Raw genomic sequence first — 26,265 nt, forward strand, 5'->3', positions numbered from 1 at the left:
TAGAGGAATAAGGAAGGGAATTTAGTATGATACTTGATTCATATGGCTCTTTAAGGTTTGCAAAGACCTTTATATTCATCTCATTGGCGTCTTAGCCAAAACCAAATATTATGTTGTTTATTTTACAGATAAGGAAACCTCAACATTTAAGTGAGATTTATCTGTGGTTAAATACAGCTGGTAAGTGTTGAAATGAATAAGGATTTGAATCCAAGTCTTCCGGACATTCTAGTATTCTGTTCACTATGCCATAAACATTAGAAATGAGGAAGAAACTAAGGAAAAATGGTATTGATAAAAAGGGCTGGTCTTATTTTAATTTGTCGTGATCAATAGAATCACAGCTTTGGCACAAAAATCTCTTGGACTAATTGAAACTATAAATCCAAAAGTAGATGTTGTGGAGTACCAGAAAGAATACTGAGACAGGTGTCAGGAATTCTATACTCTAGTTTCAGGTTGGCTACCTCAGAGAAGTCACTGAATAGCTCTGGGCCTTGGACTGCATGTCCCATGTTTTCATAAAGAGAATTTCATGAATTCAAACATCTCCATGATTTGTATTCATTTTAGTTAAATTTCAGCCATAAGTTTCTAGTTTAATGTAATTTTTTCTTAGTTTATTTCCCCTGCTTGGTAGTATCAGATGCCACAGGATGCCCATTTTTTCCACCTTCGTTGCTGCCATATTCCTATCCAAGGAATAATACAGGAGCCATCATTGGTCCTTCAGGCCTCCCTGGCCATTGTCACATGACCTGTGTAGTCTGGGGGTGGGAAGAGCCTGCTTTTGTCTGCCTTGTACCTGAACCCTCCTCTATGTGTTGTTGTCCCTGACAACAGTAAAGTATGTGCTCCTTGAGACGAAGGACTTAGTACATAGTAAGTAATTAATAAATGCTTTTTGTATTCATTTCTACCAAAATGCCTTTCTTCTTTGCCATCTTATTTTCAGTGATAGAACTGGTGGCTCAGAATTGTAACTCTGGGCATTTTTTATTCTTGCTTTTCTTTTAGACCCCAAAACCCATCAGTAGGCAAGATCTATCCATTTTGTCTTGGCAATATTCCTTGTATTGATTCCTTCTCTCTACTTGCATGTAGAATAAACCACCCCAGCTCAGGCTCTCACTATATGAATGAATAATTTGCTAAGTGCTTGCTTCATGCCAGGGATACAGATACAAAAAATGGGACCATTCTGGCCTTGAGCTTGTCTTGTGATGGGAGCACACGACCAATATAAAGAGTGTCAAGCAAGCAAAGGCATTTTTGTTTGAGAAGTCCCCGTGATGTTGAGTCTACAGTAGGGTAGTTGACTGACACGGCCTTTTTGGAAACAACGGCACATGTATTTGACCATCAATCTCAAGAATAGGAAAGGGGGGGGGGGGTGAGTGGAGTGAGTAATGGCTTACCAGGTGGTAAGAAGGTAGCTGGAGTCTAGAGCGGCCGATCATGCCATTCTACCCTGATAAACTCCAGTGGGTCCCTGATGCCTTTACAAAATTCTCTGTTCAGTATTCGAAGTCCTTTATAGCCTGACCTTGCAAAACCTCAGAAATGTTTACTGATTCTTAACTGAATTGTTTAATTTTAGTTAAAGTGCCAAGACGATGGGATATCTACCCAGAGTTTTTAAAGGAATTCCAAGTGTGAAAATGTGAGACTTTTGGCCAAAAATAACTTAGATCTCTAGTACAAATGGCTAGAACACATTAATATTATAAACTGATTTCTGTCTAATTGTTCAAGAGTAGATAGGGAAAAATGAATCATGTGTACATACCAGGCAAGCTGATGACTGAATACTTAAGCAAAGTATTAAGAGGCAAGGCAGTTGGGCTTCTGTAGGAAAAAAGTATGCTTATTTAGACTTTCAGAAACCTCCTGAAAAGATTCTTGGGAAAAGATATTAAAAATGTGCAACTCTGGCTACATCATTAATGTTATACATAAAGGACACCTCAAAACCAGCAGTCCCAAGGAGATGAACAGACAAGTGGCAGTTACAATTCAGTGGAGATAAGTTATGATTAATGTGTTTAGAGAAAAAAATCCAAATTAGCTGGCCTGGGGCAGCAAGGCAGCAGAGAGAATAAAACATCAGGCCTGGAGCTGGGAGGATCTGAGTTGAAATTTGGCCTCAGATACTTCCTGGCTCTGTGATCCCAGCCAACTCACTTCTCCCCAACTGTCCAGCCCTTACCACTCTTCTGCCTAAAAATAAGGTTAGGGTTTTGAAAGAAAAAGAACAGACCGTACTGCAGACTGTCATTCTAAAGACTGCAAAATGCATCAATGAAACATTTAAAAAAGACCCACCATGTAGGAATGAACTTAGTTACTGGCTTGAATGAAGTCATTTCTATGACCAGATCAGCTTTGAAGAGGTTTAAGGCCCTCCTGGAGGGAATGGGGCCTCGGGGAGCTTCCTCATTGATAGAGGAAAAGGGACAAGCATTGCTAAGTGCCTTTATCTCATTGGCTCCTCACAACCCTGGGAAGTAAGTGCAACTATTATCCCCATCTTACAGTAGAGGAAACAGAGAGGGTGACCCGGGGTCTTACAGCTTAACAGTGTCTGAAGGCAGACTTGAACTGAAATCTCTCCTGATTCCAAGCCCAGCACTTGGACCACTGCACCTGCAGCTATAGGAAGCAAAGACCTGGGGCCCAAACCCCCAGGAAATAACCTGTCTCCCTGGCCACTCACTTGGAAAATAGAATGGAATGAAGATAAGAAGAGGGGAAAGGCTTGCCAATAAATTGAGAGACTAATTTGAGGTTGCCAGAGAACTTGGGGTGGAAAGGAGAAAAATGATCACACTTGGGAAATCCCAAGCTGGACAGAGTGAGAAGGCTTCACTAATTATTCTCATGCCAGAACCAAAACAATGTAATTGAACGAAATAATAACTGCAGTGATTAGACACAGAGAATAAAGAAGATTGGCTGCAATTTGGAAAGGTTGAGGAGCAAAAGAAAACTGCATAGGATCACTGAGAACGAGAGGGCAATGGAGAAAGAGAAAGAATTCACCAGTCACTTCCTATGAAAAAACTCCAAAATGAAAACCTCAGGAAAATGACAGTCAAGATCCAGAGCTTCCCAGTCAAAGAAACAAAACTGCATTCAGTTACTAAGGACACACAGGAACACCCATGATTTAGCTGCCATCACTAGAAAGGGGCGAGCACGGAAGAGAGTAAGTATCTCAGAAGGCAAAGGACATTAACTTACCCTGAAAGGGGGAAAATGGATTGGCAGGGAAATAGAGGATTTCTAAGCATGCATGAAGACCTGAGCTGCAAAGAAATGCAGAAATGCTGCAAAGAAATGCTGCAAAGAAATGTTGAAACAAACACAGAATTAAGAGAAACAGAAGTATGTAAATATGAACAACAGTTAGAAGGATTTAGCTAAAGGATAATCTATGCATATCATAATATAAGGAGTGGATCTTTGTGTTTCCTCTCAGGTAGAAGTAAGAGAGGGAGGGATTCTGTTGAATGTGCTCTTAAAAGAAGAGTGGAAAGAGGAAGAAGAGGAACATACCTGGAGGAAAGGGAAACAAAGGTTGGGGGGAATTATCTCACATAATCTGGCTGCACAAGGAGAAGGGAAGGGGTGGGAAGAGAGCTGATGTGAACCTCATTCTCAGAGCTGGTTGAAAGGCAGAGAAAAAAACATGCTGCAGAGTTGGGAACAGAAAGTTTCTTTAATGGGGAAATGGGCAAGAAGAACTAGGAGGAAAGTATATTAAGGGAATTTCGTTCTGTGCCAATCCAACTCTAAGGAAATGCAAATATTTTTATAAGGATTTTTTGAGGTGATAAAGAATGGGACTATGAGGAGGTGCCTATCAATTGGGGAACAACTGAATAAGTTATGGTATAGGAGAATGAGATGGAATACTATTGTGTGTAAGAAATGGTGAAGGAATGGTTTCAGAGAAACAAGGGAAGATGTGAAGTGAATAGAACAGGAACAGTTTACACAATGATAAAAATGTGGTAAAGAAAAACAATTGTGAAAGACTTGGGAGGTGTGGGGCAGCAAGGTGGCTCAGTGAATTGAGTCAGGCCCAGAGACAGGAGGTCCTGGATTCAAGTCTGGTTTCAAGACACTTCCTCGATGTGATACCCTGGGCAAGTCACTTAACCCCCATTGCCTGCTCCTTACCACTCTTCTGCCACAGAACTGACACTTAAGAATTGATTCTAAGACAGAAGGGAAGGGTTAAAAAAAAAGACAAACTTAGAAACTCTCTTCAACTTAATGAAGAATGGGGTGTGTGCTTGTGTTTTTCCTTTTAGACATTATCAAGGAGGTAATCTTTTTTGTTTGAGTTCACATCTTTATTGGGTTTTCTTTTGTTGTTCTGAATTGGGGAGTAGATTGTATTGGGAAGGAAAGGAAGGATTTTCTGCTGACAAAAAAAAAATTTTTCCCTAAAAATCTTAGTAGATCAGTTACTTTGTGGAGTGCCAGATTCTACAACAAAATGATTACAATGAAGATAAGGTATTTCATATAGCTACCTCCTTTTCCATTCTTCCACCATTAGACCTTGCAAGTATACAGCAAGGATATTCACTTTTAAGTGAGAAATAATGGAGTTTTATTATTCATCACTCAATAGAATGCACTTGTAACTGCTGAAGATCAACTTCTCAAGTCATCCTACTACTCCATTAACCCTCTGATCTTCTAGGGGAATCTCTCTTGGAAACACCTAGAATATTTTCGTATCTTATGCTTGATTTTTTTTTTCAAAACTAATCACAAACTACAGTACACAGGGGGGAGGAGGAGGAGGAGAATCCAGCAGTGTGGCATATAAGAAACTCAATATCACAGTGAATTCATCACTGTTGGCAGTGAGGGCAAAATGCCATGGGGTGATGCTAACTATGCAAGTTTTTTGGTTCCTTTTTCTCTGTCAACTGAGGCCCTTTTGTGGCTACTTCTTTACCTCTGACATTCAGCTATGATTCTGGAGTGACAAGATGGATTCAAAGGAAATGACTTTTTAGTCAGAGTCTGAACTCTCATTTGATTTAGATTTGTGCTTTTTTTTCTTTTTCTTTCTCTTTTTCTTCTCCTTTTTCCTTTTCTTATGTTTCTCTTTCTTCTTCTTTCTCTTATGCTTCTCTTTACATTCTGAGGAGCTGGAACTAGTGCCATCTTCATCTGAGGTAGAATCTTCTAGTAGCTTCTTTAACTGCTGTATCCTAAACACATAAAACTTGGGTTAAAAAGCTGTCTTTTTAGAAGATGCAACTCATGCTACTTCAGAGTACTCTGAAATCACAGATCTTGATTCCATATCCTTTATTTGTTTTACTAAAAAACTTAGCATGATAATAACCCATAAAAACAGAAACTTGAAGAAAGTGAGAAGAGTCTGGTGCAGAAGTATATCAAACCCAACAGGGAAACAAATGAAGAAAGGAAGGGAATAGGGTGATTTAAGAAGGAAGCAAATGTAGTCATAAGCAGAATAAATTTCTTGATCTTGAAGGACAGATAAAAGGGGAGAAAAATAGAAAAGAACTAAGGTCTAAAGAAGTGCTTTAGACAGACTGTTGGCTTAACAAACTGGGGCTCATGGATGTGATGGGAGTCTTATTGTGATGAAAGAAATGATTTTTTAAAATTTAGGTAGTATGATTTTTTGAAAATTTGTTTATTTTTTATTTAAAAGGAAATGCTTTTATTTGGGAGTAAAACTTAAATCCTAGACCTCTTTACAAAGAAATAATTACAAAAGTAAACATGATTTTAAATCTCATCTAATTCTTTTCATTTAAGAGACAGCGAAGTGACTGAGGTGGATAGACCACTGGTCCATTAGACATGAGTGTAAATTCAGCTTCAGACACTCTCTAGTTCTATGACCTTGGACAGGTCATCTGACTTGTCTCTCCCATCTGTTTCCTCACTTGAATAATGTATAGCATCCCTCCAGTGTTCTTCTGAGGATCAAATGAGCTAATATTTTAAAGAACAAATAGCACTTTATATATACATACACACACTAGATATTGTTTTATTATTTATATAGTGCAGATTTCCTAGAACTTCATAGTCTCTAGTGGCAGAATCCACATATTCCTCAGCAAGACTTACCATCAAACTACTAGAAAAAGAAAAACTGACCAAATCGGTTTTCTGCAAACTCAATTCCTCAGAACTGACACAAAAGGGTACTTAAACATTTTCTTCTTATTATCATCTTTTCTTCCTCCCACTTTCTATATCTAGATTTATTTCATTAAATATTTTCCAATTACATGTAAAACTATTTCAAACATAAATTAAAAAAAAATTAAGTTCTAAATTCTCTCCCTCCTGCCCTTCCTTAACCACTGTAAAGTGATATCGTTTATATATGTGATGTCCACATGTTGCAAAAAGCAAGAAAAATAAAGTGAAAAAATTATCTCTCAATCTTCACTCAAACTTCTCAGTTCTCTCTCTGGAGGTGGATAGTATTTTTCACCATTGAGTCCTTGGGATCATTGAACTTTATTGATCAGAGTCTGAAAATCTTTCATGGTTCATCTTTTCAATATTGTTGTTACTGTATATGTTTTCTTGGTTCTCTGCTCACTTTACTTTGCATCAATTCATATATAAACCTTCCCAGATTTTTCTGAAACCATCTTGCTTGTCATGTCTGTCTGTCCATCCGTCTATCTATCCATCCATCTCTCTACCCATCCATCCATCCCTCTATCTACCCATCCATCTGTCCGTCCACCCATCCGTCTATCTTCCTTCCTTCCTTCCTTCCTTCCTTTTTAAAAATCAATTCTAAGATAAAAGAGAGGCAAGGCCTAGGCAGTTGGGAGTGAAGTGCCTTGCCAGGTCACACAGCTAGGAAGTGTCTGAGGTCACATCAGAAGCCAGGTTCTGGAGCTCTAGCCCCTGGAGCTGCCCCCTCTGCTTGTCATTTCTTACAGCAGACTAGCATTTCGTCACAATCTTGTGCCACAACCTTGTTCACCCATTCCCCAGTGGATGAGCATCTCCCCATTTCCAATTCTTTGTCACTACAAAAAGAGCTGCTATCAATATTTTTGTATCTATGGTTTCTCTTCGATCTCTTTGGGGTCCAGGCCTAGTTCATGCTATTGCTGGGTCAAAGACTATGCACCATTTTAGGTCTTTTAGGCCTCGTTCCACACTGCTCTCCAGAATGACTGAACCTCTCCTTCACCGACAGCCTTAACTTCCTTATTCCTAGTAGACTTAACTTCCTATTGGTCGTATGAATTGCCAGAGCTAAGCAAGTAAAGAGAACCAAGAGAACAACTTATACAAGCAAAGGAAAATCATGAATACAATTCTGAAATGACTAACCACATCTCCAGACCATCTCTAGGATGATGAAGCGTGTGCGCACCTCCTGACAGCTTGGGGCCAGCCAGGCCCCTTAGGACACGATCACTTGGGAATTCCTTTGGCTTGTCTGTCTGTGTTGATACAAGAGGTTTTTTTTTCTTTCTCTGGAGAGGGGACCAGCGAGAGCGATGACAAAAAAGGAAGCGGCAGTGTGACATTCTTGTCTAAGTACCCAAGAGAGGAGAAGGAAGTTCTGAAGGAAGCACAGGCCAGCAGCAATCAGTGCGGGCTGGAGATTTAGGGCTTCATGTTCTTTGTGTCCTTTGCAATTCTGATCAGGCGTGGAAATGCAAATGTCACTTCATTCTGGAGAGCCTTACCTCACATCCTTTTCATGCCGCTTATTCTCTCTTATGATGTCATACATGGGATCTTCGTGTGCCTTTAAGAAGACAGAAGAAGGAGCTCTTAGGTTTGGCCATAAAAAATAAATCGTTTCTGGGCACTCCCCTGTGTACTTACTAAGCCTGTGTGCGTGCGGCCCCCCAGTCCTTTTCTTCAGTTCTTGAAGGACCTGCAGGTTTGCTGGTCCTGGTTACAGTCCTTCTAGGCCTGAGACTTAAGAGTTCTTGGGACTGAAATGCTCATCACCCTGGAAGAAGCTTGGCATCAGCTTTAAAGGACCTACCACTGTGGGCTTCTACTTCTCGATAGATCTTTTTAGAAGCAAGTAGAAGACACATGAGACTCTGAGCTGAAAGCTGCTAGTTAAGAAATTAAATATAGATAAATGAGAATGAAGCCAAAGAGGGGACTGTTTCTCTCATGGAAGAAGTTCAGCTTTGGAGAATCTGAGCCATTTATTCTTCACTCAGACAAGAATTCTGGCTGATTCAATGGATATGAAATCAGTAATCTTTATAGGATTAAAAAAAAAATCCTCACCTTCTATTTTGGTTCCTAGTCAGAAGAGTGCTCAGGGCTAGGCAACAGGGGTTAAGTGACTTGCCCAGGGTCACACAGCTGGGAAGTGTCTGAGGTCATACTGGAACACAGGAACCTCCCATCTCTAGGCCTGACTCTCAATCCACTGAGCCACCCAGCTGTCCCCTCTTTATAAGATTTAGAAGAGATCTCAAGCAATTCACTCATTATCAATGAAGGACAGGAGAAAGATACAGGGGCAGCGGGGTTAGGGGTGGAATTTAGGAAATATTTAAACAAAGGATACCAATAAAATCTACTTAAAAAAAATTCAGATGGCATGTTGAGTTATACCTATCACTGAGATCCTGGAATGTAACACAAGACTTAATAACTCCCCAAAGCAGCAATAGATCTAGCTAAGACATTCCCTACAAAACTGGGCAGAGCCTGGACCTAACATCAAGTCCACCACAGGCTGGAAGAATGAACAAAGAAGAGTCCCACCATAAAAAGTTATTGTTGACAAGGATACTCAACACACAAACCCAAAAGAAGAGAATGACTCTAAAACATCCACCAGCAAAGCAAAAAAGAAAAACAGCATGGGCACAAATTTATTTAGAATTCTTGGATGAGATAAATCAAAATTTTAACTTTTTAAAAAAGTTTAAAATGTTTTTTTCTAAATACAACACTAGAGGGGAAAAGTGGGAAATAAATGAAGACATGAGGAAAAATTAGCAACTTGGCACAAGAGGTTCAAAACCTTGTCCCATTAAACTCTGAAAATTAGAATGGACCAAATAAAAGCCAATGATTCCATGAAACAACAAGAAATATTTAAACAAAATCAAAAGACTGAAAAATTAGCGAAAAAATATAAGTCATTTCATAGCAAAAAAAAAAAAACCAACAAAAATCAAAAACCACAAAACCAACCTGGAAAACAGATCAAGGAGAAAAAAATTATTAATTAATTGGACTGCATGAAAGTCATGATGAAAAAAGAAGTCTAGATTGTTTCCAAAAAATCCCCAAACTGTGTAGATCTCTTAGAACCAGAGGGCAAAGGAGAAATAGAAAGACCCCAAGAGTCACCTATAAAAAAACCTCTCAAAATGAAAACTCTCAGGAAGATAAGTCAAAATTCAGAGCTTCCAAGTCAAAGAAAAAAAGAGTGTGTAAGTAGTGAGAAAGAAAGAATTTATATACTTAGGAAACAGAGGCAGGCTCATGCATGATTTAGTTGCCACTGCTGTAAAGGAGCAGAGTACAGAATATAAAATCTCAAAAGACAAAAGATATTAACTTACAAAGCAAAACTTAGTATATAATCATAAGCATTCCTGGTGAAAAGACCTGAACTGCATAGAAACACTAAAGAGAAACATAACCATCAACATGTAAATAAGGGGCTAAATATGAATAAGGAGAAAGTGAACATTCTAATATGGGGGGATGATCCATGTGTTCCCTCAGTAGTTTGTCATCATTAGAGGTAATAGAGGGAATCTAATTAGACAGAAGGCCTAGGAGAGATTCTGTTAAAATGTGATGATCTTAAAAGAAGAAGGGAAAAAGGGGGAAGAGGAACATACTGGGGGGGGCGGGGTGGGGGGGAGAAAGGGAGGAGAAATTACTTTGCATAATCTGGCTGAACAAATCAAAGCAGTCTATCAGAATGAGGAGGAAGGCATAGGGGGGGTGGCTGACCGTTGAACATCATCATTCTCATCTGAACTGGTCAAAAGGCAAGGATAGGAATAAACATCAGTAAAAACTTAGGCAACAACTACCTGAAAAAGACACTAAAGATCTGTAATAATTAGAGAATGAAAACTAAAGAAATTCTGAGGTATTACCTCATACCCATCAAATTGCTAATAGATGGGGAAATGCAGTGGTAGTCTATGACACGAAGACGGGCTCACTAATTCATTGCAGGTGGAACTGAGGATCTGTCTGTCCATTCTGTAAAACAATCTGGATTGTGTAAGAAGATTTATACTAAGCTATTATATTCTCTGACCTGCCATGAGGTTTATACCTTATGAAAATCAATGACAGTGAAAACTGACCTAGATGTACACAAATACCTGTACTGGCAAAATTAGTAAAGCAAACAAAGCAGGCAACAAAATATTGGCCTGCATTGAACAAAATAGGTCATAAGAACGTAATGAAAAATTATTGAACTATGAAGAATGATGAATATAAAGAACTAAGAGAAGCATAAAAAGACATAAACTAAGAGAAAATAAAAATCAAAAAGGCTCAAAAGAACAACACATACATTGGCTAAAAGACGACGTTAAAAAACTCAGGTCAAATATGGGGAAAGTTAAAGTTGTATCTTTCTTTTAACAATCAGTTAATCACCAAAGAGAAAAGGGACATGTTATAATCACCCTATTAGAGGACCTTGCTTAATTGTTTTTGGGGAAACATTTTATAGGATATAAGCTGGGATATTCGTACTAATCTTAACCAAATATAGTTCCAAGAGGAAGTTAATCTTCTATCGGACAACTTTCAGGCAGATGTCCAACAAAATTTTGTATCTGGAAAATAAATCTGATATTAAAATTTTATACTTACTACTCTGAATTGTTCTAATTTCTGATTGCCTTTGATAAAGAATGGGCATTCTTTGTCACCTGTTCTGTGTCCATACCGTTTACAGCGCCAGCCTAAAAGCAAACAGAAATGCAAAGATTTAAGATTCACACAGTCGCATCAAGTTAGTTTTTATGAAAAGTAATTATGCAGCACATAGAATGAGCTTTCCTCAGGGGATCTTTTATAATAGTTCCACCATCAAGTTCCCTTCCACTTTTGGATGGCTCTCATTTTGGGGAAGTTTTTCCTTAATACAAGTCTTAGTGGGCCTCATCGCATCTTTCAGATTTCTTGTAGTACTATCTTTTGGGCCCAAATGTTAAGAGTCTACATCGCAGCACTTCAAATACTTGAAGACAGCGATCCCGCCACTGTCCATTTTCTTACACCCCTTCCCGAAATGTTGCCCGTTCTTTCTGAACAAGTACAAAAATCCTAGTGTAGAAGGTGGCAGTCAGACGCCTCTAAATGACCTGTAGGAAACAGATGAATAAACAGGGAACCTGTGGATCTTGAAAGATGAGAAAGCTAGAGATCACTTACATTGCATAACCTTGACTTCTTTCCCCAGGGGCATCCAGAGTCCTTTAGTTGGAGCATGAGCCAGAAATTCTCTGGCGTGTTCATTGCCTGGTACATCTGGGATACAGTCTTCTGGCTTAGTCTCATCTTCCTAAACAAAGGGGGAAATCTGTAAACAAGAAGTCCAAAGTACGAGTCTTCTCTTCAAGTGGTTTAGGTAGCCCCCTCCCCACATCCCTGCAGGCTGACTGGGGGTCCTCCTCTCCACTCCCACAGATGCTACCACCAGTTCTGGCCCAGCTCATCCTTCCGCAGGAATAGTGCAAGAGCCTCCTCCCTGATCTTTGAGCCCTGGTCCTCCATACAGCTGCCAATTGATACTCCTCAAACACAGGTTTAGTCGTCACGCCTCTATTCAAAAATCTTCAGTGGTTCCCGATTACCTTGAGGCGTTGAGGATAAACTACAATTTGGTCACCCCTCGTCCAGTTTAATTTCCTATCATTGCCCTTTTAGGCCCCTTTCTTTCCAGATTTTCCATTGTTGCTTCTCTATGTTGCCAGTAATCTACTATGTTTGATTTGCTTCCTTCAGATCACACCCCCAGTTCTATCATGTTCCTTTCCCAGGTGGTAATGCTCTGTCCTTTTTGAAGCAAGTACTTTGTTTTAGTTACTGCATATACAATTTGTATTTTATTTGCTTATCTGTGTACATGGGATTTTATCACTTCGGTGGAATGGAAGTTTCTTAAAGCAAGGGATGATTTCATTTTTGCCACGGAATCTCCAGAATTTAGCATAAAATCTTACTTGTGGTCAGTGATTAATACAGGTTTCTTGAAATTAACTGAATTTTCTAATGATCAGAACTACACAACCATGAAACAAGCTTTTTCAAGAGTAGGATCTTCCCATCCTTTTTAAAGAAAGCCTTTCGTGGCGATTTTTGGGAGACATTGTAGAAAGAATTCGTTCATTGGGAAAGAACATTTCCTGCGTGCCTTCTAATTCTTAGGGCGCTAAAACCTAGCTAGCAAGTCTCTATAGTAAAAGGACTAAAACATGCAGCAACAATTAGTAACGAGAAGGGCACCATCAGATGGAGGTGGAACTTAAGGTGGCCCTTGACGAGAACAATGATCACGGATTACATTTCCACAAGGACACATCTCCTAATTGGGAATGCTCTAACTCAGCATTCTTGGATGCTCATGAGATCTGGGGCTCGATTTCAGAGTTCATGAGCTTGGAAAGAAAAAAAATCAAATCTTTAATTGATTTCCTTTAAAGTTTTACATATTTTATTTTATGCATCACCAAACTGCCAAAGTGTTCATCCCACTTCTCTGGACACATAGACAAAATACGATTAAAAACAACAACAACAACAACAAAAAACAAACAAACAGCAGCAGAAAAGCAATGTTACCAAAGAACATTATGCTTTAAAGAAGGGGGGGGAAAGGGGGGGGGCAGCTAAGCAGTTCAGTCGATATAGAACCAGGCTTAGAAATTGGAGGTTCTGAGTTCAAATCTAGCCTCAGACACTTCTAGCCGTCTGACCTTGGGCAAGTCACTTAACTCCAATTGCCTAGCCCTTACAACTGCCTGGAAACTGATACTCAGTACCAATTCTAAGACAGAAGGTAAGGGTTTTCTTTCTTTCTTTTTTTTAAAGAAAGACATTTCAAGCTGTCATATAATGATTTTATAAAAGTTTCTTTAAAATGCAACTTTTTTCAAATGATCAGATTATAAAAAGCAAAATAATTAACTATACTCACCTTAATAAGTCCAGGAGGAGGTTTTTCATAACTGGGGGGAGGAGGGGGAAGAAAGAGTCCGTCAATCACATTACTATGGCAAATGACAGTCTAATTTTAATTACTTCTAGTAAAAAAAAACAAGGCCTACAAAATCAGTGATCAGATCCAAATTTTAAAAATTATTAAAATCAGATAATGCAGTTCTCTTTGTAGTCATTCCCTGGAAGGTTAGACAATCCTAGACAGGATCATAGCCCGAGAGCAGGAAGGGACCTCTGAGGCTGTGGAGTACAACTACGAAGCAAACGGGAATGAAGACACTTATCAGTAGAATGATTCTGTGCAAGTTTTAGCCTTTCTGAACTATTTTCTCATTAGAAAAATAATGAAAATAGGGGCAGCAAAGTGTCTCAGTGAATAGAGAGCTAGGCCTAGAGATGGGAGGTCCTGGGTTCAAATCTGGCCTCAGATACTTCCCAGCTGGGTGACCCTGGGCAAGTCACTTAACCCCCATTGTCTAGCCCTGACCACTCTTCTTCCTTAGAACCAATGCACAGTATTGATTCTAAGACTAAGGAAGGTGATAGATAATGAGTACCCAAACAAGTTTATTGTGATTGATATAATAAGACAAAATATTCTGCAAAATTTTAAAGCACTGTATACATTAGCTATTATTATTCTAAGAGTAGCTCTTCTTGTCAGGCTGTGAGGGAGATGTGATAGCACTAGAGGGTTGTTTCGGGAAAAAGTGGTTCTGGGAAGTCACATTTGAACCCAGGACCTCCCATCTCTAGGCTTGGTTCTCAATCCAATGAGCCACCTGGCTTCCCCCCTTGGAGCACTTTCCCATATGGCTATTGAAAATGTGGATTTCTTCCTTTGAAAACTGCCTGATCCTGTCCTTCTACTGTTTATCAATTAGGAATAGCTGTTGTTCTTACAAACTTAATTGTTTCCTCTGTACCTTAGAAATGAGACCATATCAGAGAAACTGGCTGCAAAGATCCTGCTGCTGCTCGCTTCTCTTCTAATTTTAGCTACACTGATTGTGTTTATGCAAAAACTTTCCACAAAGGCCCATCTTAAAGCCAATGTTCTAGCAGTGACGTACGGTTTGGGAGTCAGGTAAAACACGGCGATCTTGGAGGAAGTGAACGTGAGCAACGGAGAGGCGCACCAGTGTGAAGCGGCCCCACGAAGGAACAATAAGGCCAACAAGGAAGAGGACGTTGCCCAAGAAGCGACGGCGGCATCTAGAAGAGCGAGCGGGAGCTGGCCCTCCATCTGGGGGCTCCACCGCTATTTCCCCGATGTCAGGACGGCCACAAGCCGCCCAGGAGAGAGGGCAGGCCTGCTGGACGGCATTTGCACTGCGACACATCAACCAAATGACTTTTCTTAGGAGCACTGTTACTTGATGCCATGGGGCAGAGTGGTAGGGCTCTGTCTGGCCAAGGAAGAATGTGGTCTAGACAAGGCGCATCTTCTCAATACTCCATAACATTAAAAAAGATGAAGGCATAAAGATGGAAACAGAAAAGTGATTTTCTTTTTAAAGGCCTCTTCACCAGCCTTTGTTGGGATAGAAAAGATCACAGATGACAAAACCGACAAATTTTTTTTTTAACCTTTACCTTCCATCTTGGAGTCAATACTGTGTATTGGCTCCAAGGCAGAAGAGTGGGAAGGGCTAGGCCATGGGGGTCAAGTGACTTGCCCAGGGTCACCCAGCTGGGAAGTGTCTGAGGCCACATTTGAACCTAGGACCTCCCATCTCTAGGCCTGGCTCTCTATCCACTGAGCTACCCAGCTGCCCCCTAAAACCGACAATTTTGATTACATAAAGTTTTAAAGATTTTGCATAAACAAAATTAGAGTAGCTAAAATTAGAAGAGAAGCAAAGAGCTGGGGGGAAATCTTTGCAGCTAATTTTTTTGATAAAGGTCTTATTTCTAAGCTATATAGGAAAGAATGAAATTTATAACAATAACAGTCATTTGACAATTGATAAATGAAAGGATAATAACCAGCCCTTTTCAGAGAAAGAAATCCTGGAGAAAACGAAAGAAATAACTTGTGCCTGGTCCATTACTTTCATCTGTATAGAGACGTTAGCTGAATAGCTCAATTTTTATTGTTAACTCAGAAGGGAGAGTCCTAGGGGATGGATCTTGGAGTTTTTAGTACTAAGAATAGCTCTAAAGTATAATCATAGAGCTGGAAGGGCCCTCAGATTAGGTACACAGTCCAACCTCTTCATTTTACAGATGAGGAAACTGAGGCCCCAAAACAGGAAGAGATTTGCCCAATATCAGATCATGTCAGAGGTAGGAGTTGAACTCAGGTCCTCTGCTGTGAAATTCTGCATGCTTTCCAATGAATCTATTCCTTCTCATCTATTTTTTCCTCTTATAAGGTCATAGTGATTGGACACGCTATTCCTCTGGTTCTGCATTTTTAATTGTCTTATGTCATAAAGGTCCTAACGGCATTAATAATTGTCTGACTCTCAAAACTACTTTTCAAGGTAAATTGGATGGGGCTTATTGCCGTTTTAGAGAGGAAATTACTGAAGTCCAGCGAGGGCAAGTTCATAAGATCACAAAATTTTCTGAAGAAAATGAACAAACAAGACTCCCAGTCTTAGTGTTTCCCACCACTCGATTGCATTAAGATTCAACAGAGGTGCCTCGTGCCAACAACAAACACTCAGTCGCTGCTGGTTCATCTAACCCGCCTTCTACTACCCCCAGAGAGAAAAAAGCACAATCCCTGTCCTAACTGGGCACAGTCGAGCGGACGTGTCCAGTCTCAGCCCGTTTCATCAGGGAGCTCCTGCAATAGCAGTTGGCCGACCCGAGCTCTGGAGTCTTTCCAACGTGGTTTCGAGTTCTTGGACAACAGGAAAAGAGCGGCTGACCCTCTTCTTGTGCTCCGTCCTCTGGGGGACAGGCCTAGCGGCGTCCCCGGGCGCAGCTTAGTCATAACTTGGGGGTCTAATTCCAAACTGCTTTTCTGAATGCCTGGACCGGGTCCTCGTGCCAACAAGAGTGCATCCAGGTTCTTCCCCTGCAGTATGTTTGTTCAGGTTTGCCAATCTGATGGGTCTGAGGTGGACCCTTGGAGCTGCTTCAATTCAGTGATCTACTATAGTATTCGAATGCCATGACGACTACATCGCTCAAGGTCACGAAGATTCAACATTTCTGGGGCAGGATTCAAACCCAGGACCCGACGGAGCGGCCGTTTGCTGAGCCCTCTGGGTTCTGGCCATTGGTCCACTTTTCCTTTTGGGGGTAGGAGACAGAGGCAGAGGAAGAGCAAAAGAACCTGGGACTTTCCAGAGTGAAGACTACCAGTGAAAAAGTCATTTTCCAATATAGCTTCCTAGAATGAGCATGGGAAGAGACGGCTACACTAAAGGCGGGTAGCCTGCTGCCCAAACTGGCCCCTCCATGAACCTCCCCGAGGCCCAAGTCTCCCCAGCCTTGCTTGAGCTGTCCTCACAGACTGGAGTCTTATTTTCCTATTTTCATCCCATTTTACAGTTTGGGAAACGGAGGCAAAGAGGTTAAGTGCCTTGCCAAGGGTCATACAGAGAGTAGGTGTCTGAGGTTGAATTTGAACTCAAGTCTTCCTGAGTCCAGTCCCCGCACCAGCCTTCTGACACACAAAGACAAAAAATGTCCTCAGGAGACCATAACACGACTTTGCTTCCATCGTCCCTTCCGGCTTCAGGATCTCTGAGAGCAGAGGGAGAGCCTTGCGCGGATCCAGGGTTCAGGGGACAGGCAGGGAGCGCGGGAGCCTGAATCGCTGAGGGTGGCCCCGACGATGTCTGCCTGGGCGACTGGACAGCAACGGGGAGCGCCGGGTGGAAGACATCGAGCTCCCTTTGGGGCCCGTCAAAGACCTTTCCTGGACGTCCGCGGGAGGCTCAAGTCGGGGCTGCTTCCCCGACACCCACTTTCAATGGCTTTTCTCATTAACGAGGGCTCCAGACTAGACACGGGAGAAGCCTGTTCACGTGGGGGATGTGCGTGGAGACACTTGCAGGCAGTCGTCAGAAATGAAGAGCCGTGAAACGGAAGGGGGTCCCCACGGAGGAAGGACGTCCACGCGGGAGAGCTTCCTCTGCCCCGCCAGAGCCGGGGACGCACGCTTCCTGGAGCCGCCTCGCCACTGAAGAGGGTCACGGCACTGTCCGCCCAGGCCGGAAGAGAGCAGCGCCCAAGACGGCCGGCGTCTGGCTCAAGGGTGCGCTTCTCGGGCTGCGGGCGCTGCGGACGGCCCCGACCACGGCGAGCGGCAGAAGGCGGCGACGGCCGTGGTGCGCACTTTGCTGCTACAGACAAGCCCGGAGAGCGCCCCCTCAGGGCCCCGGGATCACCCAGTCAACCCTTCCCTTGGAAAGGCGGGCAAGAAGGGCCAGCAGCCCGCCGGCCGCTCGGCCCTCTTCCACGTGAAGGCGGGGTCCAGCGAGACCCGCCGGGAAGCCTCCTCCCTGGGCCCGACGAGGACCTTCTTCAGGAGAAGGGGGTGACGTGCTACGGATCTGCCACGGTCTGTGGACAGGCAAATGGGACGAGCCAAGGCCGGAACCCACATCAAAGCAGAAGTCAGGCGGTCAGCAAGGATCGAGGAAGCCCCGAAACCGGGCCAGGCCTGTGCCAAGGGCAGCCGGGTGGCCGAGGGGTTAGCCGGGAGGTCCTGGGTTCAAGGGGGCCTCCGACGCTTCCCAGCTGGGCGACCCTGGGCGAGTCACTGAACCCCCATGGCCTAGCCCTGACGGCTCTTGTGCCTTGGAAGCCTTCATCCTAGGACAGAAGGGAAGGGTTGAAGAAAAGAAATCCACGGCACCGTCAAGAAGGGAGCGTTGAGACAGACAGGCGAGCGCTCAGGGCCGACGAGGGAGAGCCTGGGAAGAGAGAAGAGACGCAGCCCTGGACAAAGGACTGGCCGGAGGCAGGGAAGGAAGAACCCAATAAAGCAGCCGAGGAGGAGGTGATGGATGGGAGGGGCGGCGGGCGGGCTTCCAAGAGGTCATGACCCTGCAGGGGGCGGCCTCTGGAACAAGAAATGTCCCGTGTGCCGTCTGGGAAAGGCATCAATGTCGACTATCGAGCCCTTAGAAAAGCTGCACGAGGCCGGCAGGTCTGTCCAGAAACCACTCGATCTTCCTGCCATTTGGATAAGCCCGGCAGCCCAGGCAAGGCACCCCACAGCATTTATTAAGCGCCACTGGGTGAGCCAGGTACGCGCCGAGCTCTGCAAAGACAAAGGCAAAGGCAGCTGAGTGGCAGCTTCCGGACAGTAGAGGGAGGTCGCTGCAGCGGGCTCCTGGGTAGAGCAGGTACACACGGGAGTGGAGGTGCAACGCGAAGACGGGCAGCAGAGGCCCTCCCTACACCTCAGTCTCCCCCTCTGTAAAGTGGCCTGTTATCCACAAATGCTCTGACCCAGATACTTGCTGTAGGCCACAACCCTAAAGGCATTCAGGAATGGATTTTTAAGCTCTCTCATAAGACATCAGAACTTAAGAGAGGTCATGCAGTTCAGTCTGGATAAATAAGAGATTCACTGTTCCGGACGTCATCACGCACGAGTCCATGAATAAAGGTGCAGAATTGGAGTCGGGGGGCTTTCATTCAAATCCGGATTCTCCTCCTCGACAAGTCACTTCCACGTCCAAGCTCCCCTCCAGCTTAAAAGCCTCCCTCCCTGGGCTTTGCAGGTGGCTCAAAGTACAATGGGAAGAAGTATAATGACGGTACGAAAGCCATTCCTGGGCGACGAGTATTGGCCTTGCAAGTGTCCGCGCTGGTGGCATTAGGGAAGCAAGCCCTGGCGTCTGGAGCGGTTTCATGGTTTTCAACAAAGAAAGGTGTTCGACATTTCTGCTCCTCATTTTAAAAGCACCCGTTTGTGTCATGATGAAAAAAGATGCTCCGTTTTCCAATCTGTAATTATTAAATACCCCAAAAGTTACCATAAAGGTGTATTTGCCTTTGGCACGATTGGTTTCTGGATGGGGATGTCAACGTGGAATCTAGGCACCCCCAAACTTGAAGCTTGAGGGATCTGGCGATCCCCAGTTTATTGAGCTTGGAGGTGGAAGCCCCAGCTTTGACCTTGTCCCAGGAGAGCTCCTCCCGGAGGGGAAGCCCCACTTCCCTGGTCTCAGGCTAACAACAGATCCTGAGTTAGTTCTGAGTAGGGATGGCTATCCCATCAGATGCCTCTTTTTGCCTTAGAAGAGTCTTCCATTATATCACATCCCCCCTTCAAGGATCAAACTCAGGACCTTTGGCTTCTGAGACTGACAGGCTACCTACTGCACTATAACTCGGTCTATTGTTAGCCTGAGACCGGTGAAGTGGGGCTTCCCCTCCGGGAGGAGCTCTCCTGGGACAAGGTCAAAGCTGGGGCTTCCACCTCCAAGCTAAATAAACCGGGGATCGCCAGATCCCTCAAGCTACCAGTTTGCGGACTTCTAGATTCCACGCTGACAGGGACAACTGACAAAAGCGTACAATTATCTTCCTGGTTATGCTTCTTTTATCGGCAGAGGCAAATCTTTTATCCCATTTCCTTAATAGACCAGAGAGAATCAAGGATGCCAGTGGAGAATCATCGAGAAGATACTCAGACCTAGAAGAATTTCCCATCCTGACATCACAGCTGCTTTCAGGGCTTCAGAGAGCTGCTTTCTCCTTCCACTCTGTGAATGGAATAAGGGCTCCAGACGGAATATTTCACTCCTTCAGCACAGCAGAAGAAAGGAAACACGTAGGGAAAAGCGAACGTTCTTCCTTGGAAATAATCGCTTCTCTTTCTAGAGCTAGGTGGCACCGTGATGAGATACACTGCCGTCTCTCTGCCAATAAAACCTCAAAGAGTCCTGCACAGTTGGACACAACGGAACAATGACCAAAACTATATGAACATGCCTAATTCTTACATAGAAACCCGCAGCAAATTTGGGGAACTTTTGGACTCCACTGAGCCTGCTAGAGGCTCTTGTGTTCTCCTTCTGGGCAAGCGCTTCCTCCCAGATCCATAGGCTACAAAGACAGAGGAGGCATCACATGCCATCTCCCTGCCATGGGTTATGTGATCCCAAATAGTATAGTCTGCCAATTTCTCAAACCCTGGAACCTCAAAAATTAAAAAAAGAAAAAGAAAAATTATGTGCTGAATTTAGAATAATTTTGGATGGTGCCACAAAGGAAAGAAGCTCAAATTGTGACAGCTGGGTGGCTCTTGGATAAAGCCAGGCCTAGAAACAGGAGGTCCTGGGTTCAAAATTGGCTTCAGTCACTTCTCAGCTGTGTGACCGTGGGCAAGTCACTTAACCCCCACTGTGTAGCCCTTCCCTTTCTTCCGCTTTGGAATCAATATTTAATATCCATTCTAAGAGGGAAGGTAAGAGCTTAAAAAAGAAAAGCAGCAGCAGCAGCTCAAATCCATTTCCACAGACCTGCCACAGTGAGCCCAAGTGGACTTGCCAGCACACCCAGCAGGGTTTCGCCCTAAATCCTCCTAACCCCACAGGCGCAGACACCGATTCCATCCTGCCACATGGAGACCAGGGGCTGCGATGAGATCAAGAGGGGAATGACCACAGGGCCTCAGGGAAAGGGGACCCAAAATCCAAGTGACCCACCACAAGGAGCTGAGCCAGCCAGGCAACTCGGTCCAGGAGTGAATGCCCAAGGAGTAGTGGAAGAGATTGAGTCAAGAGTAAGAAAAATCCACAAAGATAAGTGTCGACTAATACAAGATGAGGGATAAAAGTCCAAAAGTTGGAGAGAAAATGCCTGACTGAAAACCTTTTTTCACAAGCAGGCACAGAAAATCAGAAAAACAAGGAAGAATAAAACCTCAAAGAGAAATGAAAGTACTTTGAGCAAGCATTAAAATAGAAAGGAAAATTAATCAATACTATTCAGTGAAAGGGAATCCCACAGACTCCTCAGAGATTATGGAACATCAAGAAACTCCCAAATGGTTTAAAAGAAAAATACACTCTTAAAAGAATTAGGAATGAATTGAGGCTAAAAAAAACAAACAAAAAACCTCTCTGCAGAATAAAATAATACAAAAAAGCAAGAAAAATTGTACAAATGATGGAGAGTTACTCCAAAAAAGCAGCTCAGAGAATAGATTTGGACCACATACTTTAAGAGGAGAAAAATCTGGCAAAAGAGAAGTAAAAGGTAACCATATTAAAAGGACACGAGTCCTATTGAAGCCAAAGTATCTGACCTTGAAGACAGGCTACACAGAGCTATCGCAAGGATCACAGGTCCCAGAAGAATACATGGAATAAGAGACTTGATGGCATAATGCAGAAAATAATATAAGAAAACTGCTCCAAACGCCTGAAAATACATGAAATGGATTCATCAAGTCTATAAATTGCTGTAACAACAACAATTAAATGTCACATCGCCAGTATCCATAATAACATTACAAGCAACCAAGAGGGAGGCTTTCAGCTACAGAGGAAAAGGCACTTCGAATTGTAGAGAATTATCCACATTCACAGGAAGTCAAAAATGAGAGCCAAATAGCCTATTCTCAAAAGAAACGACACTCAGGCTACCATAGAAAAGAACATCACTGGCACATCTGAGCCTAAACATCCCAGTCTTTCTTGCCTACTTTGCCAAGGAGTATGAAGAAGGTATAGACAGGCCTTAAAGGGTGACTCTCAGAACTCTGAAGGGAGTCAAGGTTCCACAAATGCTCATCAACATTGATTAATAAGCTGCAGCCTCCCTGCCTTTTGGAAAGAAGCTCCAAAAAGGGGGCAGACACTTAGGAATGGCTTCCAGTAAAGCTGGTAGCCTTGGGCTGGGTCTTGAAAGAAACCCAAGATGTTGAGAGGCCCAAGAGAGGAGGGAAGGGATTTCAGCTCGAAGCACAGGCAACAGAAAGAGCCAGAGAAGCGGGGCAGAGCATTCTGGGTGGGGAAAAAACCCTCAGGGCCTGATGGCTAGAATGCAGAGTACAAATGGGGAGGTCGAGGAAGGAGGTGCACACTGGAAAAGCAGGAAGGGGCCCATCTGGAGCCACCATAGTCCTTGCTCTCCACTGCCACTTAGAGATGAGCCCCCCTCTAATTTCCTGCCATTCCCAGGCCTGCTCTCGCCTTCTACCTGGGCTCCAGAGAGCAAAACACACCTGGACCTTGCCATCCTCCACGGGATTCCACTTCCAAGTTCATAAACAGAAATTCTCTTATCCAATCGTATTTTCCCGTTCATCCTTCTCTCTACCTCCTGCCTTTCACTCCTTCCACGGCACACAGTTCTCTCTCCCAGCTCATCCTCCTCATCTACAGTCCCCTTTTTTGGCCATCTTGTCTGCTTGATGTACTGTCACAACTCCACATGGAGATGGGGACTTGAGAGCCCTGGCAGGGTGGTGACGAGCTCACAGTCTAATGGGAGCCACAGCACATAAACAACTGTACAAACGAGCTGTATCCAGAATAAATAGGAAACCGTCAGTAGAGCAAAGTCATTAGAATTAAGAGGGAGAGGGAAATGCTTTCCATGGAAGGAGGGATGTCAGCTGGTCCTTCAAGGAAGCCAGGAGGTGGAAATGAGGAAAAATAGCTTTGTAAGCCTGGGGAGCAATCAGAGAAAATGCTGTGAGTCAGAAGAGAGTATCTTGTACAAGGACCATCGAGGCGTCCAGAGTCACTAGATTGAGGAATGGGGAGAAAAGTTTGGGGTGTAGGAAGACTGGAAAGGGGGATGGGGCTAGGCTACAAAGAACATTTTACATTTATTCCTGGACATGAATAGGGAGTCCCTGGAGTTTCCTGAATCGGGATGAACATGGCCAGACCTGCACTTTAGGAAAATCACTTTGGTTGCTGAATGGAGAATGGGCTGGAGAGGGGAAAGACTTGAGGCAGAAAGACCTACCAGCAGGCTCTTCAGTCCAGTTGTGAAGAGATGAAGGGCCTGCCTGTTCCAGGATGGTGGAAGCATCAGAGGAGAGAAGTGGGCACATTCCAGAGAAGGTGGAAAGGTGAAATCATGAAGTCTTGGCAACAGATTCAATATGGAGACTGAGAGACGGTGAGGATGGGAGGATGGCACCGTCAACTTGAAATCTGGAGACCCCAACTTTGCCCATCCCATGAGTTTGCCTTGAAGGGAGGTCTCGGACTCACTAGTTTCAGACTAGTTCAATAGACCTTAAAGTGCTGGATGATCCCAGTTTAGGTGGGGCTAGCAGAGCTAAGCAAATGCTAAGTACCCTTTAAGTGTCAGAGATGCTTCTCAAGAAGACCAAGACCTGGACAGGGACCGTCCTTTTAGTATCTATTGTAAGTAGGCCATTCCCCAATACCCCAGCTTCTGGCTAGGTTTCTTTCCCAAGCCTGTGTGCATCCTGTCAGGGTAGGCTGGACCTCTCATTTCCTTGTAGCTATGGTAATGTTAATCCATCATGGTTCCCTGTTCTCGATTCCCCAAATGGTATGGAAGTTCTCCAAGTTCTATTGTTTCCTCACTGTCTCTACTCAGGCACATCACTAAGATGAGGGTCTCCCTCAACTCCTTGATTTCCTGTCAATGTGAAATCCAGAGGTCCCCAGTTTATTTAGTAAGGAAGTAGAAACCCCAGATTCTGACCTTGTCACAGGAGTTTTCCCCGAGAGAAGGTCCCACTTCACCAGACAGTAGGGCCAAAGAGTCACTTGACTTAGGATGGGGCTTATCTCCCACCTGAAGTGGATGTCTATTGTCTGACCAAGTGGGACCTTACCTCAGGGAAAACTCCTGTGACAAGGTCAGAATCTGGGGTTTCTACTTCCTTACTAAATAAACTGGGGACCTCTAGATTTCACATTGACACCTCTAACCCTCCCCCCCCATCTCCATCCTCTTTTGGGGCCATTGCCCACACTGTGGCCTGGCTCCCTATCAAGAAATAAGGAGGGGTAGGGGGCTGGGTGCCTCAGTGGATGGAAAGTCAAGTGGAGACAGGAGGTCCTGGGTTCAAATCTAACCTCAGATACTTCTTAGCTGTGTGACTCTGGACAAGTCACTTCACCCCCATTGCCTTTAGGGGGGAAAAAAGGCAGACCAGGCCCACAAGTTTTTGTTGTAGCTCTTCATTCTTTTCAGTTCTGAATTCTCTTCTTCCCCTCCCCCCACCCCCTAAGAGAAGAGAAACACCAGCAATTACAAAGTAGATACATTATGTTTGTGGCGGGCCCAAACAAATGTCCAGAGCCTTATCTGAAAAGAAAACCCCACAACGGGGCTCTACAATATTGCTCCTCCGGGTTCTGCTCCCTTATCTTTTCATCAGTGCAAAGACAAGCCTTCAAGGTTTTTCCTGCAGCCGGCCCTTCCCCCTTTCTTACAGCACTGCAGCGTCCAGACCAGAGGTCCATGGCCATTCCCCATCCCTCCTTCTCTAGTTCTCCATCCCAAGCCCCGCAAGGGCCCTCGAGCTCCTCCCCTGACCTTTGACCTCAAACTCCCAGTGTGCATCGGGAGTGGCCCTCTCAGCCTCCACAGGCCCCACTCTTAGCCTTTCCGGGGGTTCTGCATCCGTGGCCTGGCCACTTTCCTTCGAAGCGCCTTCCTGGGTGTCCCTCCCTGTCCTCTGACACTTCTAGGCGGCCTGGACCACAGCACCGGCTTGCAGCGACCCCCGGGTTCCAGCTGGCCTGGGCCCCAATGGATTCCTCCTACTCTTCGAGGCAGAAAGCTCCCTGCAGGGCCAGTTGGCCCTCTCCTCCCCGGCCTCCTTCCGGAGCCAGGGTTCCCCACTGCCCCAGCCCTGCTGACGCCCTCTGGGCCCGGGTAGCCCACCCAAGGCCAGGCCTACTGCCTGCAGCCTCGGTGTCCCCGTCGACTCCTTCCTCTCATGCACATCGCAAAGCCTCATTTCTGCCCACAGTGTCTCACGGGTGTCATCGGCCCAGCCTCAGTTTCCCGCGGTGTAACGGGGCCAGGTCACGTGGCCGAGCCACGAGCGAGCCACCTCCTCCTACCTCCGGTTGAAGGGACCAGGTCGGCCCCGTTTTACGGAGGAGGCTTGGCGGGAGAGCCCGAGGCTCTGGCCCCGCTCCCCAGCTCGGGGACTCGCTGCGTGGGTCAGTACAAGCCGCGGAGGCCGTGGGCCCCCGGGACTCCCCGGCCCGGCCTCACTCACAAGGACTCGAGGTGCTGCAGCTGCTGCCGCTGTTGCGCGTCCCGCCGCCGCCGCTTCTGCTCCTGGCGCCGCTGCTGCTCTAGCTCGGCGGCCTCCCGGGCCCGCTTGGGGCCGCCCCGGCGCTCCGGGCCTGCAGCAGCATCGGGGCCCGCGCGGCCTGGCCCGGGGGGCGGAGGCATGGCCGGGCCCAGGCCCGCGGCTCCCCGCCGCCGCCGCGGCCGCTAGGGGAGGAGGAGGAGGAGGAAGAGAAATAGGGGGAGGGGAGGGAGGAGGAGGAGGAAGGAGCACTCACTTCCTTAGGCCGCCCCTGCCCCGCCCCGCCCCGCCCCGCCCCGTCCTGTCCCGGCGGGTTCCCGGCCCCGCCCGGCTCCCGGCGGGAGGGGGCACCCCACCCCCACCTCCGGAGGCCGGACTGACAGACTGCAAGGAAAGGCGGCTGGCCCCTCCCGACCAGGAGGAGGGAAGGAGAGCCTGGCAGTGACCCAGCGAGGACCCCCTGCGGGCCTAAAGGGAGTTTGTGTTGGATCCCAAAGGCCCTTCGAGCCATAGAATCTCGTGGGTGTCTAGGCTGGGTGTGCCCTGGGTTTCCCTCCCCTGGGGGCCGTTACTGCCCCTCCCACTGTGGCCTTCCTAGCCTTGCACTTGGCCACAAATACAATGAATGACAACTCCTTAAAGGGCCTCCGGCAGGATGCAGACAGGTGCGGAGCAGAGTGAAAATGGAGAAATACCGGCACCCAACGGGGCAGGGAGGGGCACCGAAGCCCTGCTCTTGGCCTGTGCAAAGCCTCCGCCTGTACCCCATTGTCACCGCTCCCTCTCCAGCCTGGGGGGGCCTTTTCTCTTTCTGGGGGCTCACTCCCCACCTTTACCTAGGCCTGCCT

General features: G+C 45.2%; 1 protein-coding gene across 2 annotated transcripts; it reads right to left on the bottom strand.

The window, feature by feature from the left end:
- On the bottom strand, positions 1-25,630 carry RP9 (RP9 pre-mRNA splicing factor). 2 transcript variants are annotated; one of them, XM_007500710.3, is made up of 6 exons: positions 25,382-25,630; positions 13,208-13,238; positions 11,443-11,572; positions 10,879-10,970; positions 7,734-7,795; positions 1-5,237 (listed from the first exon to the last, which is right to left on the bottom strand). In XM_007500710.3, exons 1-6 carry the CDS (start codon positions 25,558-25,560, stop codon positions 5,036-5,038), a joined length of 696 nt encoding a protein of 231 aa, XP_007500772.1. In that variant the 5' UTR covers positions 25,561-25,630; the 3' UTR covers positions 1-5,035. The 2 variants fall into 2 exon arrangements, with proteins under 2 accessions (XP_007500772.1, XP_056660243.1); XM_056804265.1 differs by lacking the exon at positions 25,382-25,630 and adding an exon at positions 22,382-23,857.
- Between the last annotated feature and the right edge of the window lie 635 nt (positions 25,631-26,265).

The sequence above is a fragment of the Monodelphis domestica genome, chromosome 7, assembly GCF_027887165.1.
Source record: "Monodelphis domestica isolate mMonDom1 chromosome 7, mMonDom1.pri, whole genome shotgun sequence".
Classification (NCBI taxonomy): domain Eukaryota; kingdom Metazoa; phylum Chordata; class Mammalia; order Didelphimorphia; family Didelphidae; genus Monodelphis; species Monodelphis domestica.

Bases quoted from the DNA above. Each gene is read 5' to 3' on its own strand.
- RP9 (XM_007500710.3), bottom strand. From the start codon at position 25,560: ATGCCTCCGCCCCCCGGGCCAGGCCGCGCGGGCCCCGATGCTGCTGCA. The intron at 11,573-13,207 runs GTGAGTATAGTT...CCCTTTGTTTAG, and splicing joins CTCCTCCTGGACTTATTAAG to GAAGATGAGACTAAGCCAGA. The intron at 10,971-11,442 runs GTAAGTGATCTC...GTTTGCTTTTAG, and splicing joins AGAAGTCAAGGTTATGCAAT to GCTGGCGCTGTAAACGGTAT.